The 17,571-nt window shown below is 39.4% G+C and overlaps 1 protein-coding gene and 1 long non-coding RNA gene across 12 annotated transcripts in view; one reads left to right on the top strand and one right to left on the bottom strand.

Annotated features, from left to right (window-relative positions):
- SP100 (SP100 nuclear antigen) overlaps positions 1-17,571 on the top strand; it is a 191,686-nt gene that overhangs the window by 42,976 nt on the left and 131,139 nt on the right. For 6 of the 11 annotated variants that reach the window (XM_033229899.1, XM_033229895.1, XM_033229893.1 and 3 more), the window contains 6 exons: positions 1,992-2,045; positions 2,721-2,885; positions 4,681-4,734; positions 5,439-5,522; positions 8,681-8,797; positions 9,755-9,808. In XM_033229899.1, coding sequence (XP_033085790.1) covers positions 1,992-2,045; positions 2,721-2,885; positions 4,681-4,734; positions 5,439-5,522; positions 8,681-8,797; positions 9,755-9,808 — 528 coding nt within the window. The remainder of the gene's footprint in view (positions 1-1,991; positions 2,046-2,720; positions 2,886-4,680; positions 4,735-5,438; positions 5,523-8,680; positions 8,798-9,754; positions 9,809-17,571) is intronic. The other 5 variants (XM_033229902.1, XM_033229897.1, XM_033229900.1 and 2 more) reach the window with 3 other exon arrangements.
- The window catches only part of LOC117094406, a 32,403-nt gene continuing 16,759 nt past the window's right edge, over positions 1,928-17,571 (bottom strand). The window contains exons 2-3 of the long non-coding RNA XR_004441538.1: positions 3,186-4,292; positions 1,928-2,412 (exon numbers count right to left, since the gene is read on the bottom strand). This is a non-coding gene — a long non-coding RNA (uncharacterized LOC117094406). The remainder of the gene's footprint in view (positions 2,413-3,185; positions 4,293-17,571) is intronic.

Here is a 17,571-nt window from a genome sequence, read left to right as displayed (position 1 = left end):
AATACTACTTTCTACATTTAACCTCTCTGGCCCTATTGAGAAACAGAAGACATTAGGAAGACATTATAAACTCTGGCTGAACTGGATTGCTTCAATCGACTGATACATTGAAAATGTAGCAAAAATATTCTAGTAAAATAACAGTCTTTTTTAACAACAAACTATCAAGAGTTATTATTTTAAGGGTCAAAATAATGTACTTACTCTCTACTCCTACCCTTTATATTTGATAGAGCGTGATAAGCACAGTCTTCCTTTATTCACTGATAATATTGTCTTAATTACAAGCTCCGAAAGTCTTCAAAGAATAATTTGTGCTGCTATTTAATTATTAATGGAGAAACAAAAAAGGGGGGACTTTGGCTACACCCAAACCCAAATTATAGTTCACTCATTGGCTTACATTGTGATTTTTCACAGGGCTTTTGTAAATGAACCTTCATTTCCCCATCAAAAAAACCTTAACAGGGAGGTAGGGTAACTAGTTTATCCCTGCTTTATATGTGAGAAAATGGGAGCTAGTGGTGTTTAAGAGTCATTTACAACCAGGCACGGTGGGTCACACCTACAGTCCCAGCACTTTGGGAGGCTGAGGCAGGTGGGTTGCTTGAGCTCAGGAGTTTGAGATCAGCCTGGACAACATGGAGAAACTCAATCTCTACCAAAAATATAAAAATTAGCCGGGCATGGGCTGGGTGCGGTGGCTCACTCCTGTAATCCCAGCACTTTGGGAGGCCAAGATGGGCAGATCACGAGATTAGGAGTTCGAGACCATCCTGGCCAATATGGTGAAACCCTGTCTCTACTAAAAATACAAAAAATTAGCTGGGCGTGGTGGCATTCGACCTGTAGTCCCAGCTACTCAGGAGACTGAGGCAGAAGAATCACTTGAACCCGGGAGAGGGATGTTGCAGTGAGCCGAGATCATGCCATTGCACTACAACTTGGGTGACAGAGCGAGACTCCATTAAAAAAAAAAAAAAAGCTTGGGAGGCTGAGGTGAGAGAGTCACTGGAGCCTGGGAAATTGAGGCTGCAGTAAGTTACGATTGTGCCACTGCACTCCAGCCTGGGTGACAGAGTGAGACCCTGTCTCAAAAAAAAAAAAATGAAAAAGAACGAGATCATGTATTTTGAGAGAACATAAATGGAGCTGGAGGCTATTATCCTTAGCAAACTAACGCAGGAACGGAAAACCAAATACCACATGTTTTCACTTGTAAGTAGGATCTAAATAATAAGAACTTATGAACACAAAGAAGGAAACAGCAGACACTCGGGTCTACTTGAGGATGGACGGTTGGAGGAGGGAGAGGAGCAGAAAGATAACTATTGAGTACTGGGCTTAATCCCTGCGTGACGAAATCATCTGTACAACAAACTCCTGTGACACACGTTTACCCATGTGACAAACCTTCACATATATCCCCAAACCTAAAATAAAAGTTGAAAAAAATTAATAAAAAAGAGGCATTTCCAAATAATACACACAGAGGATTACAGGGATTGCTGGGCAGGATCCCAACATTATGACCCTGAACCTCCAGAACTGGATTCACTAGAAGGAGAGAGAGAAAAATGCTCATCAAAATTTCATTATTGGTGGGATGTGACGGCTCACGCCTGTAATCCCAGCATTTTGGGAGGCCAAGGCAGGCAGATCACCTGAGTTCAGGAGTTCGAGACCAGTCTGACCAACATGGTGAAACCCCATTTTTACTAAAAATACAAAAATTAGCTGGGCATGGTGGCACGTGCCTATAATCCCAGCTACTCAGGAGGTTGAGGCAGGAGAATCACTTGAACCCGGAAGGCAGAGGCTGCATTGTGCCAAGATCACGCCACGGCACTCTAGCCTGGGTGATAGAGCAAGACTCCATCTCAAAAAAAAAAAGCTTTCTTGTTAACCCAAGCCCATTTGCCGTGTCAGTTGTCATAGAATTTATAAGTCTCTTGCATACAAATAACGGGTTTCTCCCTTTTACTTTACAGAGCCCACAGATTACAGAAAATCATCTATATTCAGAGAAATGTCTAGGAAAAGAGGTAAGAGAAAATAACAACTCTTCATGGTTATAAATGAACAATATTTTCTACGAAAGAGTCAGTCTAATTCCTTGCTATATCCTTCAAAGTAAAATATAAATTTGCTTTAAATTTCAATGGTTCCTATTTTAACTTTTGTATTTAGTTAGGTTGGCTAACTGCTATAACATATGAACCCAAAGAAGTCAGTGACTCCAACACAACAAAAGGTGTTTTATTTTTTTTGGTAGAAGTATGTATTTTTTTCAACTGAGTATTTCAAGGATTTTTAGATGGGGGAGAGGTTGGACTCTGTTTCAAGCAGTTCTTCAGGGAAGCAGGCAAGTAGAAGATCTGCCTTCTTTGATCCTAGACTTCCATGGTTGCCCTGAGAGAGAAGCAAATTTATAAATAAATACAAATCCATATACAAAAACCACAACAAATCCACAAAGAGACAAGTAAAGAAAGAAAGATAATGTGGTGTAAGAAGACAGAGAGCCAAGACAAAGCAGAGATGCCCACTAGGGCTAAAATTTTCTCAGCCTCAGGCTCAGGTGACAGTGAGGGATAAAATACTAACCTTGAGCCACAAAAATTTGAATCAAAAGGCAGATCATGGAGGTTTGAGGGCACGGACATTCTTGCCCTGAAATTTCAGAGCATCGCAAATTTTTCCTAGTTTCCCTTTCATAGAATATTCTTCTGGCTTGGTTCCCTTATCATACATTGAGACCTCCAAAGGACATTTGCTCCTTTCTGCAGTGATAGGACAAGACCACCACTTTTCAGACTCCAGTGAGGAGGAGGCGCCCCCAGAAGTCTCAAGCAGGGCACTGAGAAGCAAGCATGGTGAGAAGGGTAAGAACAGCCCCCTTGACTCCAGGGCTCTGACTTCAGAGCATCTCTTCCCTGGTACACTGTGCTCTGAGCATGCACAACAGCTATCCAGGAGCCAGTTCTCTGCATCTAACTCATCTGGTCATTTTGAAAAATGCAAAGAAAGAAGTGACTCTAAATTCAGACTTAACAAGATGGTTGTGGTTGAGTGGCAGTGCCCTGTTTACTACATACTGCCTGTATTAGTCCTTTTTCATGTTGCTGATAAAGACATACCTGAGGCTGGGTAATTTACAGAAGAAAGAGGTTTAATGGACTTACAGTTCCACATGACTGGGGAGGCCTCACAATCATGGCAGAAGGTGAAAGGCACATCTCACGTGGCGGCCGACAAGAGAAGAGAGCTTGTGCTGAGAAACTCCCCCTTATATAATCATTCAGATCTTGTGAGACTTATTCACTATCATGAGAACAGCACAGGAAAGACCTGCCTCCATGATTCAATTACCTGCCACCAGGTCCCTCCCACAACACATGGGAATTCAAGATGAGATTTGGGTAGGGACACAGCCAAACCGTATCACTACCAGACCTATTAACTCCAAAGTATTGGATTTATGGAGTGATTTCTACTTCTGCCCATTCCCTGTTTTATAGAGAAGAGAAAGTACATTAGTCTGTTATTGCTTGATTTTGTCACAAACTTGTTCAAAATTCCAAAGCTTCTGGTCATACTCTCTAGTTATTGACAGAAAGACAGGCTCCTGGTTCTTAACATCAAATTCAATTCATAGCTTTTGACAGATGGCCCCCAACATGAAATTGGCCAAATAGTGATATTTGAAAATGTATTTGTAAATAAGATCTTCTTGCATCTTTACAACAACCTAAAATGTGGGCAAGATAACTATTGTTCCCCCCATTTGACAGATGGGGAAACTCAAGCACACTTAAGGATCTCTTTTCTTTGCACATCATATATGAAAAGTTATGGGAAGAGACAAGACTAACAGCCCGAATTCTTAATAAGCATTCATAATCCTCTATAAAACTAGATGTACTTCAAAGTTCAGAAAATGTTTTATTATTTTAGACAATGTGATTTATATTCTATATACAACAAAATACCCCAGTAGGATCCAGGAAGAATCCCATTCTCAAATATACTAATGTTTATACAGCAAATTATATAAATATTCACACGAAATATGATAAGATTTTACATGGACTCATGGCAACTCAAGTCCAGATTCACTGCCAAATTAGTTAACTGCAAACCTATGAAAACAATATTGGTTATTAAAATATCTTTGAGACCCGGTGTGGTGACTCACACCTGTAATCCCAACACTTTGGGAGGCTGAGGCAGGTGGATCTTTTGAGCCCAGGAGTTCAAGACCAGCCTGGGCAACATGGCAAACCCCATTTCTACAAAAAATTAGCTGGACATGGTGTGCATGCCTGTAGTCCCAATAACTTGGGAGGCTGAGGTGGAAGGATCATTTGAGCCTGTAAGATCAAGACTGTAGTGAGCCAAGATTACACCACTGCCCTCCAACTTGGCTGACAGAGTGAGACACTGTCTCAAAAAAAAAGAAAAAAGAAAAAAGAAAAGGTCACTGATTTTGCAATTACGGCTAAAGGATTGTGGGTCTGTGCTCCATTTCATAGTAATCCCTTTCCCTTAGATAGGAAGAGACAGAAATGATCCTCAGAGAATATTTGCAGTCCAAATTCTGTCAACAGTGTAAGCAGTCGTAAGACTTATAGATCTTTTAGTTAGATATTATTGATTTGGTTTTCCTTTACTTTCTAGATCGTGTGACTTCTAGAAGTACATCTACTTGGGGAATACCCAACAGGAAGAGACGTAAGAGCAATTAAAAACTCTTGATGTAACAAATGTCTTTCTTTGCCACAAAAAGCTACATTCAGTTTTTTTGTTATATCCTTTAAAATAAAAAATTAATTTGTTGGGATTTTAGATGATTTGCATTTTACATTTTCTGGTTTTTTTTTTTTTTTTTGAGACGGAGGCATTTTACATTTTCAACTAGATGAGTTGGGCTAGTATAAAACATAAATCTCAAAATGTTCAAAGGCACAAGTTCAATAGAAGTTTATTTTTCACTCACATAAATAGAGTAAAGTAGTTCCTGAGTGGAAGGGGTGCCCACACAGTTATTCAGGGCCCAGTTGATGGAGGCTCTGACATCTTTAAGATGTTGCTTCCATGGTTCCCTTGGATAAGAAACTGAGATGGAAGCAGAAGTATGTGCAAACTAATAATGAAAGGATAAGAAGTTTAAGAAACAACGTCGTCCCCAGCCCCAGCCTCAGAGAGGGCTCCTGGAGCAATCTTGACCAACAGGTCAGATGATCAAAGCCAAAGGGGAGCCTAGTGGTAGGAATATTACTCCCCCTCCTACACAAGCTTCTCTTGTTCAGTTTTTCTTTTAAAGAATTCCCTGCCGACTTTTTTAAAGAATTTAAATTCTTTTTAAAGAATTTTCCTTTAGAAAATTCCCTAAGACTCAGACTAAGACTGTTAAGGAATTTTTTTTTTTTCTGCAGGTTTCAGCAGCAGTGACTTTTCAGAGCTGAGTAATGGAGAAGAGCTTCAGGAAACCTGCAGCTCATCCCTAAGACGTGGGTCAGGTAAAGAAGATTAGGATGCCAAGACTTGGCCTGCAGAATGTCAGGAATCTGAATTAAAAGCTGCTGTTTCCAGATGCTTTTTATTCTGACAACCTTGACTGCCTTGTGTCCAGTTCATCTGGGAACTCTTTTCTGCATTTTAGAAAATGGAAAGAGGCAGGAAATTATGATAAACTCATGTTTAACAGAATGAGTCTCACTGACTAAATGTATGTAATGATATTTTGCTGTTGTAGAAGAAATAAATAGCAAATTTGTGGTATCCTTTTTTTTAAAACCTGCTCTCATTCCCATTAACACTAAGATCTTAGATTTTTATAGTGATAAATGGGTTGACATCAATGTCGTTTGTAATTGTAAAGCCTCAAAAGACAACTGTTCCTACTATGTAATTATAGACAGAAATAAAAACTTCAGATCGAACACTCTCAAACATTAGTATAGTTTTTGGCAGATGTCCTTCATCATGTAATTGGATTATATTGTGTTATTTCAAATATATTTTGGCAAATAAGATCTTATTTTATCATCACAGAATTTTTAAGACATAGTCAGGCTAACTCTTACTATATCCATTTTGGGGTGAGGAAATACATGTACAGAAGTATCAGGGCCAAAAAACTAAAGAAACAATAGAAACTAGCAACCCAGGTGTCTCATGGTGGGTGACTGCTGTATGTAACAGACAGGAGGAGAAGAGCTGTGTCATTTAAGTCAAAGTCCAAAGAAGATGCACAAGGAACTCAGAATATTCACAGGAGACTATATCAGTGCCTGATGCCAGAAAGCTTATTTAGCAACAACTGCGAGCATGTGTGTGTGTGTGTGTGTGTGTACACATGCATATATTTGTTACATATAACATGTATACATACATAAACACACACACGTGTGTGTGTATATATATAGGTTAATACATATAATCTTTATGGGGAGGGAAAAATTAAAATCACAAAGAGACAGAATAGGAATGGAACCAGCTATATAATATACAAAATACCTAGAAAGATAGAAGCGAAATGGATAAACATAGAAATAAAGGAGAACAGAACATCATTGAATGAAACAGAAAAAGCAACACAGGAGACAAGAAAAATCGAAGGGAGATGAGCTCACCGAATGAAAGAGATAGAGACAAAAATGTATCGCAGCAGGGCAATGGGCAGAAAAATGACAAGTAAGGAGGAGAATGAGGTGTGGTCAGATAGAATAGGGCTATGAGGTGTACTCATTGATGTAGGTGTATTTTTTTGTCAGTTCATCTAAGCTCTGAAAATAGTTCAGCATGACCACATTGAGACAGGTTCCCTGGTTTCCTGGTCACTGTCTATAGTCTATTATTTCCTTGCTTATCTTCATTGTCCTGTGAATTTAAAGCTCCTCCAATGAATACAGAAAGAGAGTCAGAAGAGATGCAGCCCATTAGCTTATGATGGAGAAGCCAATTATGATGTTAATTATTAATTACCTTTGTTTTCCTACTTGCATGGAGGAAAAGCTCTTTTTTCTTTTCCTTACCTCTCCCCCAAAACATATGCACACACACATACACACCATACACACAAAGACTTGTGCGCAGACTCTGACTGCTTTCAACAGGTTTGAGGGAACCAAAAGAAAAAGAAGAGCTGGGCTCCTGAATGGAGGGAGGAGACACTGAGTGGATAAAGTAAGGGGAAAGAGTGGAGAAAGGTAGGCAAGAGTCACCAAATGGAAAGATATAAGAGTCAGCTTCAAGTTTTTCTAAGTGGACAAGGAATTCAAATATTCCAGGTTTTGAGGGGGAGGGGGGGATAATTTTCAAGATACTTCTCAGAAATTGTACCAGAAACGTGAAAATAAAATTGGTGATTGATTGACAGCCTTGCAAGTTAGAAAGCTCATAAGGAACAGACAAAGGTAATAGAGATGGCTATGTGGTCAGTGTCCAAACAGCAGGCATTTGGTGATGAAAGTAATAACCTGTGAGATAAAGACGAATATAGATGAAGAAAATGGGGATAAAGACAAAGATTGAAATTGCAAAAACAGTCAAGATCAAGATAAGGGCCGGGCACGGTGGCTCACGCCTGTAATCCCAGCACTTTGGGAGGCCGAGGCGGGTGGATCATGAGGTCAGGAGATCGAGACCATCCTGGCTAGCATGGTGAAACCCCGTTTCTACTAACAACACAACAGATTAGCCAGGCATGGTGGTGGATGCCTGTAGCTCCAGGTACTTGGGAGGCTGAGGCAGGAGAATGACATGAACCTGGGAGACAAGTTTTGCAGTGAACCGAGATTATACCACTGCACTCCAGCCTGGGTGACAGAGTGAGACTCCATCTCAAAAAAAAAAAAAAATCAAGATAACATTCAGAGAAACAAAGCTAGAAGAGAGAACAGAAGGAGGAAGTGATAGTAGAAAGAAGTTCACCTCAATAATGAAACTAGATCTAGAAATATAAACAGGAAAACAGGTGGAATGAGATACATACAAAGGATTATAAATGGAGTGGCGTAAAAAATTAGGTACAACGAGAAGTATGTAGAGAAAGAATTAAAAGATGAGAGAAAAATAGAGGTGAGAAGGGGGAAATGTAAAAGGGAGAGAAAAGAATGATGGAGAAATTGTAGGATCTGAAATGACCATGAGATAAAAGCAATTTTATCTGACTCACCCAGATTACAAAGCCCTCACCCAGGCATTTCATCCGCTCCTATGATTTCAGTCACCACCCACAACCTCATAATTCCTACATGTGTATCTCCAGCCAGCCCTGTCTTCTAAACTCTTTATCCAAGTGTCAGAAGGCTCCTGTTGGAGGTCCTGAAGGCCTTAGACTTCACCACTTCGATGTTACTCAAGACCTTCAAAGTCAACACCTCCAAAACTGAGCACATCACCTTTTTCCCTAAAACTAGCCTTTGCTCCTCCAGTGTTCTCCATCACTGAAACAAACTATTAATTGACCCTTTATTTCAAGATGAAATTCTCAGGGTTATTCATGAACAGAAGGGACAAATACAGTGAGAAACCACAAAAGAAAAAGAGATTTCGGAGGTAGAGCCCATCCCTTAATTTAGCTGTGGGGAGTGGGTAGTCACTAATGTTGGGGGAAAGGAGAATCTTGGAGGGGAGTGGGCACAAATAAAAATGTTTACAAATCACAATTTAGGATCAGAGCTACAAGGACCTGAAAATGAGAAGTGCTGCTGTGTCATGTGTTTTCCAAAAGGTGTGCCAAGAAGCCAAGAAGCAAGGACTGAAAGTAGTCAAGCATCTGATACGATGGGTAAGGCTACCCTAAGGTCTTGGGATGGAAGTGGCTCAGTGGATATCACAGACACTGGGTAGGGATGTGGGAAGTGATCAGAGTTGAAGCAAAGCATCAGGCAGTCTCTGGATCACCAGCAGGAAGTGGGCCCACAAGCCCCAAGCTTCAGAATTTCAGAAGTCTGAAATCATAGCCCCCGTTTCCTCCTGCTCTTGACTGTGAGATGACTGTGACAAAGAACAGGTTTAGTGCATGCCAGAATCCTGTTCTCTGCATTTGCTTAACCTGACCCTTTTGGGAACTGCAGGGAGGCAAGAAATCACTATAAAGTCATATTTAACAGAATGGGCTCCCTTGGTTAGGAGGTAAAAGAAAATACACTGGTAAACATAGCAGTATCTCACTATATTAGCATATCAATAGTAAAGTGTTGAATTTATAAAGTGAGTTCCACCCTTGTTCTTGAAAAAAAAAAAACTCGTTCTTCCACTCACAGGTAATAGTGTCACTGTCATAACTTTGGAAAGCCTAAAAAGACAAATAGTCCTGCTACTTGTCAGGAAAAAAAAAAAAAAACTCAGATACCTACTTTTAATCTAAAAGTACATAGTTTTGAAAGATATCTTCTTGTCTGTTATTGATTTATATAGTGATTTCCTATTAACTTTTGTAAATAAGATCATATTTAATATTCATAAAAATTTTAAAGTTGAACAAGATAACTGTTGCTATCCCTGTTTCATAAATGAGGAAATTGGTGCATAAAAGTAATGAAGAGCTGTTTCAAAGTCTCAGAGAACTACAGGAAGACCTTAGACATCAATAAAGTGTCTGTTTCCTTTGGAAGGAAGACAGATAAATTATACTCAGAATACTGTTATAAACACAAGCCTTCCATGCAGTGTAAATTGTCATAAGATTTATAAATTTTACTTATAAATTACAGTTCTCTGACCACTACCTGTCACTTTCTAGATACCATGGATGTTGAAAACAATTCTACTTTGGAAAAACACAGTGGGAAAAGAAGTAAGAATAAATAAGAATTTACTTAATTTGTATGTTACAAATGAACTATTTTTTAATGCTAAGGTTTATTATCATTATTTTCTTTTTTCACCTTTTATTATAGATTAAAGGGTACATGTGCAGGTTTGTTACATGGATAAATTGTGTGATGCTGAGGCTTGGGGTCCCAAAAACCCCATCACCCAGACAGTAAGCATAGTACCCAAGAGATGGTTCTTCAGCCCATGCCACCCTCTCCCCTCCCCCATCTAGTGGTCCCCAGTGTCTCTTGTTCCCATCTTCACATTTATGTGTATTCAATGTTTAGCTCTCACTTATAAGTAAGAACATGCAGTATTTGGTTTTCTGTTCTTTCATTAAGTTGCTTAGGATAATGCCTCCAGCTCCATCCATGTTGCTGCAAAGGGCATGATGTCATTCTTTTTTTTTTCTTTTTAATTATACTTTAAGTTCTAGGGTACATGTGCACAACGTGCAGATTTGTTACATATGTATACGTGTGCCATGTTGGTGTGCTGCACCCATTAACTCTATCTCCTAATGCTATCCCTCTCCACTCCCTCCACCCCACAACAGACCCCGGTGTGTGATGTTCCCCTTCCTGTGTCCATTCTTTTCATGACTGCATAGTATTTCATGGGGTATATGTGTGCCACATTTTGTTTATCCAGTTCACTGTTGATGGGCAACTAGATTGGTTCTATGGCTTTGTTGTTGTGAATAGCACTATAAGGAACATATGAGTGCATGTATCTTTTTGATAGAACAAATTATTTTCCTTTGGGTATATACCTAAACATGGTAGGATTGCTGAGTAGAATGGCATTTCTGTCTGTAGGTCTTTGAGGAGTCTCCACACTGTCTTCCACAATGGTTGAACTAATTTTACACTCCCACCAACAGTGTATAAGCATTCCTTTTCCTCCACAACCTCACCAGCATCTGTAATTTTCTTGATTTTTTAATAATAGCCACTCTGAGTAGTGTGAAATGGTATCTCATTGTGGTTTTGATTTGCATTTATCTGATGATTAGTGATGTTGGGCATTTTTTCATGTTTGTTGACTTCTATGTCTTCTTTTAAGAAGTGTCTGTTCGTGTCCTTTGCCCATTTTTTAATTGGATTTTTTTGTTTTTTGCTTGTTGGTTTGTTTAAGTTCCTTATAGATTCTGGATATCAGATCTTTGTTATGTGCACAGTTGCAAAAATCTTCTCCCATTCTGAAGGCTGTCTGTTTGCTCTTTTGGTAATTTCTTTTGCTGTGCAGAAGCTATTTAGTTTAATTAGGTCCCACTTGTCAATTTTTGTTTTAGTTGCAATTGCTTTTGGAGACTTAGCCATAAATTCTTTGCCAAAGCCTGAATCAGGAAGGGTATTTCCTAGGTTTATTCTAGGATTTTCATAGTTTTAGGTCTTACATTTAAATCTTTAATCCATCTTGAGTTAATTTTTGTATAGGATGAGAAGTATGGGTCCAGTTTCATTTTTCTTCATATGTCTAACCAGTTATTCCAGCATCATTTATTGAATAGACAATCCATTTCCCATTGCTTATTTTTGTTGAAGATCAGATGGTTGTAGGTGAGCAGGTTTGTTTCTGAGTTCTCTGTTCTGTTCCACTGGTCTATGTGTCTGTTTTTGTACCAGTACCATGCTATTTTGATTTCTGTAGCCTTATAGTATAGTTAGAAGTCAAACAATGTGATGCCTCTAGCTTTGTTCTTTTTGTTTACAATTGCTTTGTCTATTCAGGCTCTTTTATGGTTCCAACTGAGTTTTAGAATAGATTTTTCTAATTCTGTAAGAATGACGCTTTTATTTTGATAAGGATGGTGTTGAATCTGTAAATTGATTTAAACAGTAGATTCATTCAAACTGTATTGATTCTTCCAATCCATGAGAATGGAAAATTTTTCTATTTATTTGTGTCATCTCTGATTTATTTTAGCAGTGTTTTGTAGTTCTTCTTGTAGACATCTTTCACCTCCTTGGCTGGATGAATTCCTAGGGATCTCATTTTCTTTGTGGCTATTGTAAATGGGACTGTGTTCTTCATTTGATTCTCAGCTAGAACGTTTTTATTGTATAAAGATGCCACTGATTTTTATGCATCGATTTTATATTCTGAAACTTTACTAAATTTGTTTGTCAGTTCCAGGAGCATTTTTTCTACACCTTTCATAAGATAAAACCTGAATGCCTTTTAAGGTAGCAATTTATTTTTTTTAAATGCTCATGTTGCTTTTTATTCTGTCTTCCTCTTGCTTTTTATTCTGATTTTAAAATAGATGTTCTTGTGAACATTGGTGTCTATCTTTCCAGAATTTTACTATGCATGTATTAACACATTTTGGAATATAGTTTTATTTATTTAAATGAGTAATTCTGTACATACTTGTCCTTTCTTGCTTTTTAAACTAATATACCTGGACAACAAAAACATATTTAATTGAAATATAAAAAGTCTTATTTCAGGGCTGCTTTAATGTGCATGGTTTTCATTTTTAGTGTGGTCAGGAATTTTTCATTTATTATTGATCATTTCTGTTTCTTCTTTGTACAACTCTTTGTCAGAGAATGCTCTCAGTGTTTGTGTGTGTGTGTGTGTGTGTGTGTGTGTGTGTGTGTGTGATGGAGTCTTCCACTGTTGCTCAGGCTGGAGTGGAGTGGTGCGATCTCAGCTCACTGCAAGCTCCACCTCCTGGGTTCACACCATTCTCCTGCCTCAGCCTCCCGAGTCGCTGGGACTACAGGTGCCCGCCACCACGCCTGGCTAATTTTTTTGTATTTTTAGTAGAGTCGAGGTTTCATCGTGTTAGCCAGGATAGTCTCGATCTCCTGACCTTGTGATCCGCCCACCTCGGCCTCCCAAAGTGCTGGGATTACAGGCTTGAGCCACCGCGCCCGGCCCTCTGAGTGTTTCATGTCATGGTGTTTTTCTTATTATTCTGAATGAATATAGAAATCTTATATGTTATACATATTAAATCTTGGTCATATGTGTTGCTAGTATTTTGTCCATTTGTTGTTTTTCTTTTAGATTTGTTAAGGGAATCTTTTGTCCTAGAGTAGTTTTAAATTTTTATGTAGTCAAATTTGTCAGCCTTTTTCTAACTGGTTCTTGGGTTCCATATCTTATTTACAACAACAATTTCTTCCTCAATATTTTAAAAATATTATTCTATATTTGATTCTAGAAGTTTGATATAACTGATCATTTTTAATGTTTACATATATAATCTACATGGGGTTTGCCTTTCTGTGTAACTGAAGTGGGAATTTAAAAAATATTCTCCACATTATGGCATGGTGATTTGAATCACCACTTTGATTACACAGTGCCTTTACCTGTCTGTATTCTATGTTCTTCTTTTGTATTTGAAGGGACTACAGAAAAGAAAGAAGAGCTCAGAGGTAGAACCATCCTGATGCCTCATTGGGGGTGAATTTTAGAATGAACTCAAGAAGATCTCTCTCAACTCCTTCCCAAGTCCACTGAAAGCTCTGATTAGAAATACATTGAACTGGCTAGGCATAGTGGCTTACGCCTGTAATCCCAGTTTCTCAGGAGGCTGAGGCAGGAGGATCGCTTGAACGTGGGAGGCAGAGGTTGCAGTGAGCCAAGACTGCACCACTGCACCCCAGCCTGGGTGACAGAACAAGACCCTGTCTCAAAAAAAAAAAAAAAAAAGCGTTGAATTTGAAGATTAATTCGGGAAGAACAGAGACTTTTAAAACTCTTTTATTCATGTCTTATGTAATGTTCTTCCACTAAAAAAATTTTTTATACAATTCTGGCATTTTAAAAAAGTTTTATACGTTGTATAAATTTATGTATTACTATGAATATCTTTTTTTTATTACATAATAACTGGAGTGAATTTAAATGAGACAAGATTCTCAAAATCTTTATTTAAAAGGAAACCTGTAGTCAATTTATTACCTACTTGTATATGAGAGAATCAGAATGCCACTGAGTTAATATAAAATTTTACAAGCAGCCTGTAATCCCAGCACTTTGGGAGGCCGAGGCGGGTGGATCACGAGGTCAGGAGATCGAGACCCTCCTGGCTAACACGGTGAAACCCCGTCTCTACTAAAAATACAAAAAACTAGCCGGGCGCGGTGGCGGGCGCCTGTAGTCCCAGCTACTCGGAGGCTGAGGCGGGAGAATGGCGGGAACCCGGGAGGCGGAGCTTGCAGTGAGCCGAGATTGCGCCACTGCACTCCAGCCTGGGCGACAGAGCGAGACTCCGTCTCAAAAAAAAAAAAAAAAAAAAAAAAAATTTTACAAGCATTTATACAGTTTAGGGATCCAGATACCACTTAAAATATTATAGCCAGGCCCAAAAATTATCAAATAAAACAATCAGAATTACAGGTTTCTTTGGAAATTGGTTTCATGAGAAGTGGCAATAATTTTCTATTTTGTGGGATTATTACAAGACCTCTTCAAATAGCTCTCCTAAGGACAAGTTTATGTTAACATAGAACAGAACAAATCAGTAACGATTATGAAAAGACACACTTCCATATTTTGCAAGAGAGTAAGACTGATCTTCCTTTGAAATTTCTCAATTTAACACTTTGTCAAATCAGATTCTTTATGTTAGTGTTGTGGTGCAGAATGTTCTCTCTCCTTCCACAACTATGGTTGGGGGGCCTTTCCTTTCATCTTCTTCAGCAATTTCTTTTGTTAGTAATGAAGTCTTACATGTTTAAAATCTAGTCTGTGGAATTCATTAGCTAGCCTTATAAGAAACGTAAGCCCATGGAGCTCAATGTTACTGGGAAAAACAGAGGTGCCTGAAATGAATTTCACCTAAAAACAGTTAAATAGGATGCATAGAGATTTGTTTTGTTTTGTTTTTTTGTTTGAGATGGAGTCCAGCTCTGTTACCCAGGCCAGAGTGCAGAGGTGCAACCTCGGCTCACTGCAACCTCTGCCTCCCGGGTTCAAGCAATTCTCCCATCTCAGCCTCCTGAGTAGCTACGATTACAGGTGGACGTCCATCACCATACCTGGCTAATTTTTGTATTTTTAGTAGAGATGTGGTTTCACCATATTGATTAGGCTGTTCTCGAACTCCTGACCTCAGGCGATCCACCTACTTTGGCTTTCCAAAGTGCTGGGATTATAGGCGTGAGCCACCATACCCGGCCTAGGATGCATACAGATTTTTCAACTACAGCTCTCCCATTCTCCATTCTGAATGAGCTCCAGATCCCATATCATTTTATTTTAAGATTTCCTTTCGTCTTGTCTTCACCTAAATATATAAAGTGAAGTCAGTTCAGTATTTAGGTGAGGATGCTGATGGTGTCTTTCTTTTAACACTGCATCTTGTATAATATTTTACAGGCATTGCTACTGTTTATAGGCTAATTATTATTCTTAGCATCATTAAAATACTTTCTGCATTTTATTTTATCTCAAAATACAGATGGCCTTTATTTATACCACTTCCATTTACCAGACCTCATCCTATGGATCTCATCACGCTTCCCTTTTTATTGTTCTACTTATCTATTTCACACTCCCAACCCTCCCACAACCTTTCTTTCCTTGTAAATTAGACCACAGCTGTACTAAAGACTCAGTCGTCCTTCAGGGTACATGTTTTGGGTTAGGACGTACAAATGGGCTTCAAAACTGTCCATCACTATTGGAGTAAAATAGGAAATCCAGTGAAATGGAAGAAACAGCCAGATTTAAAGGGATCCCCCAACCAAGAGTGTGGAAGGCTTCAGCACAGACACCAAGATTTTGAGAGATTTTGGCCAAGCCCATGCTCACAGTGAAGACAGTGGAATGTCTTTGGTTGGAGAGGAAGTGACCATAGCTCAGTCTATAAGACATGGCAAGACAATTCACAGTGACCCTCAGTTCCACAGGATAAGGCAGTGTGCTCAGAGCCTGCAATAGTCTTTCTAGAGCATGATTTGGGCATCTTGACCAATGAAGGACAGGATTCATGACTTAGTCTCTGACTTTTTGTCAGACCTCTCCTCAAATGCTGACTTATGAGAAGTCCTTCCTGGTTCTTCTACATAAAATTACACATCCTCCTCCCACACACACTTCTAGCCCCATTCACCACTCCCTGAAGTCCTTATTCTGGTTTACTTTTCCACAAAACACTCTACCACCTTCTGTGTTTGTTTCTTCATTGCTGTCTCCCCACTAGACCATAAGCTCTATGCCAGCAAGGACTTTGTTTTATTCACAACTGTATCCTCACCATCTAGGATAGTGGGTCGCTTCACAGTAAGTGCCCAATTAATAGTTATTGGATGAGTAATTTGCATGAATAAATTAATTCTAGCAGCTTGTGAAAATTTAATCCAAATATATGATTGTACAAAATATGTACTTAAAGCAAGCAAAGAAAAAACATTAAAAATAAAATGATGGGTAAAGAAATGTCAAGAAACTATAAATTAGAAGATCAGGGATTTTCACTGCTTGCTTTTTGTCATAGGTAATCACATGGTAATCAATGTTGTCAGCTAATTCAGATTCTCTGTGGATCTCATTTATGGGGGCCAGGCTGCTTCTAGACTACATGTTCTCAGTAGGCAGCTGGGCTTCTCCCTAGGGGGACTATACAGATTGGCCAAGGGTGAATGTCCTGCTGGCTTCACAGATGAGGCAGGGGATAGACAGCAGGTGTAGAGAGCAATGGTGGAAGGGGAGGCAAATCTCCTGCCAGGAGCCTGAGGCCTCAGGTCTGAAAAGATCTGTTCCCAAAAAGCTAGTTCCTCCAGTCAAAGAGATCGAGCTGGTGTGGCTTGTCTGAGAATGGCCTGCAGTGATCGCCTGCTCATGGCCTTTCCGACTGGGAGTTGTTGGCTGCCCTTTGCCTCCTAACACCTGGCAGGTATTGGCATGACTGTGATCAGGTGAGTGAACTGGGAGAAGGTGGTCTCCTTTGGGCCATGTGGATGGATGCATTCTCTTCTCTTGTCTTCTGGAAGACCCCAATCTTCTACTGGCTAAGAGCTCCTTGCTGGTGATGTTGGTGGTAGTGTGGATAGTGGTAGTATTATTGGTGGTATTGGTGGTGGTGGTGGTGGTGGTAGTGGCCCCTTCGTGGCTTCCTCATGTCTACATATTGGAGTGCCCCATGGATTGGACCTGAGTGCTTTCCTTGTCTCTATACTCTCTCCCTAGGAATTGCATCCAGTCCTGTTCTTTGAATTTTATCAATATGTGAATGACTACCAACTATATTTCTCTTCTTTTCTCTCTCCTCAACTGCCAAGTCTTAAATTCAACTTCATACTCCAAAATTCTACTTGAAGTCTAACAGATGTCTTAAATCTGATGTGTCAAACAGATTTCTTGATTCTCATTCCCAAACTTGTCATCCTCCTCAGTAATCCTCATCTCAGTAAATGGCACTATATTTACTAAGTTTGAGCCAAAAATGTAGAAGAGGTGCTTGATTTCCCCCTATCCTAACCCCTCGCACTCTCTCCATCATCAAGTTCCAAGACTATATATCAGATTTGTCCATTCTTTATCTCCCCTGCCACTGCCCCAGCCCAAGCCCTATTGTCTTGCATGTGGAATACCACAGAGTCCTCCTAACTGGTCTCTCTGCTTTCATTCTTGCCCACTAGAATCTATTCTCCATTCAACAGCTGGCCACCCAACTGCTATACCCTTTCAGTGGTTTCCAGTTGAACCTAGAAAACTTTCCAGTTGAACCTAGAAAAAAAAGTAAACGTCTTGCCATGCCTATGAAGCATTACACAG

The sequence above is a fragment of the Trachypithecus francoisi genome, unplaced genomic scaffold (genome assembly GCF_009764315.1).
Source record: "Trachypithecus francoisi isolate TF-2019V2 unplaced genomic scaffold, Tfra_2.0 Lachesis_group13, whole genome shotgun sequence".
Taxonomy (NCBI): domain Eukaryota; kingdom Metazoa; phylum Chordata; class Mammalia; order Primates; family Cercopithecidae; genus Trachypithecus; species Trachypithecus francoisi.
This window is presented reverse-complemented; position numbering and strand designations above follow the sequence as displayed.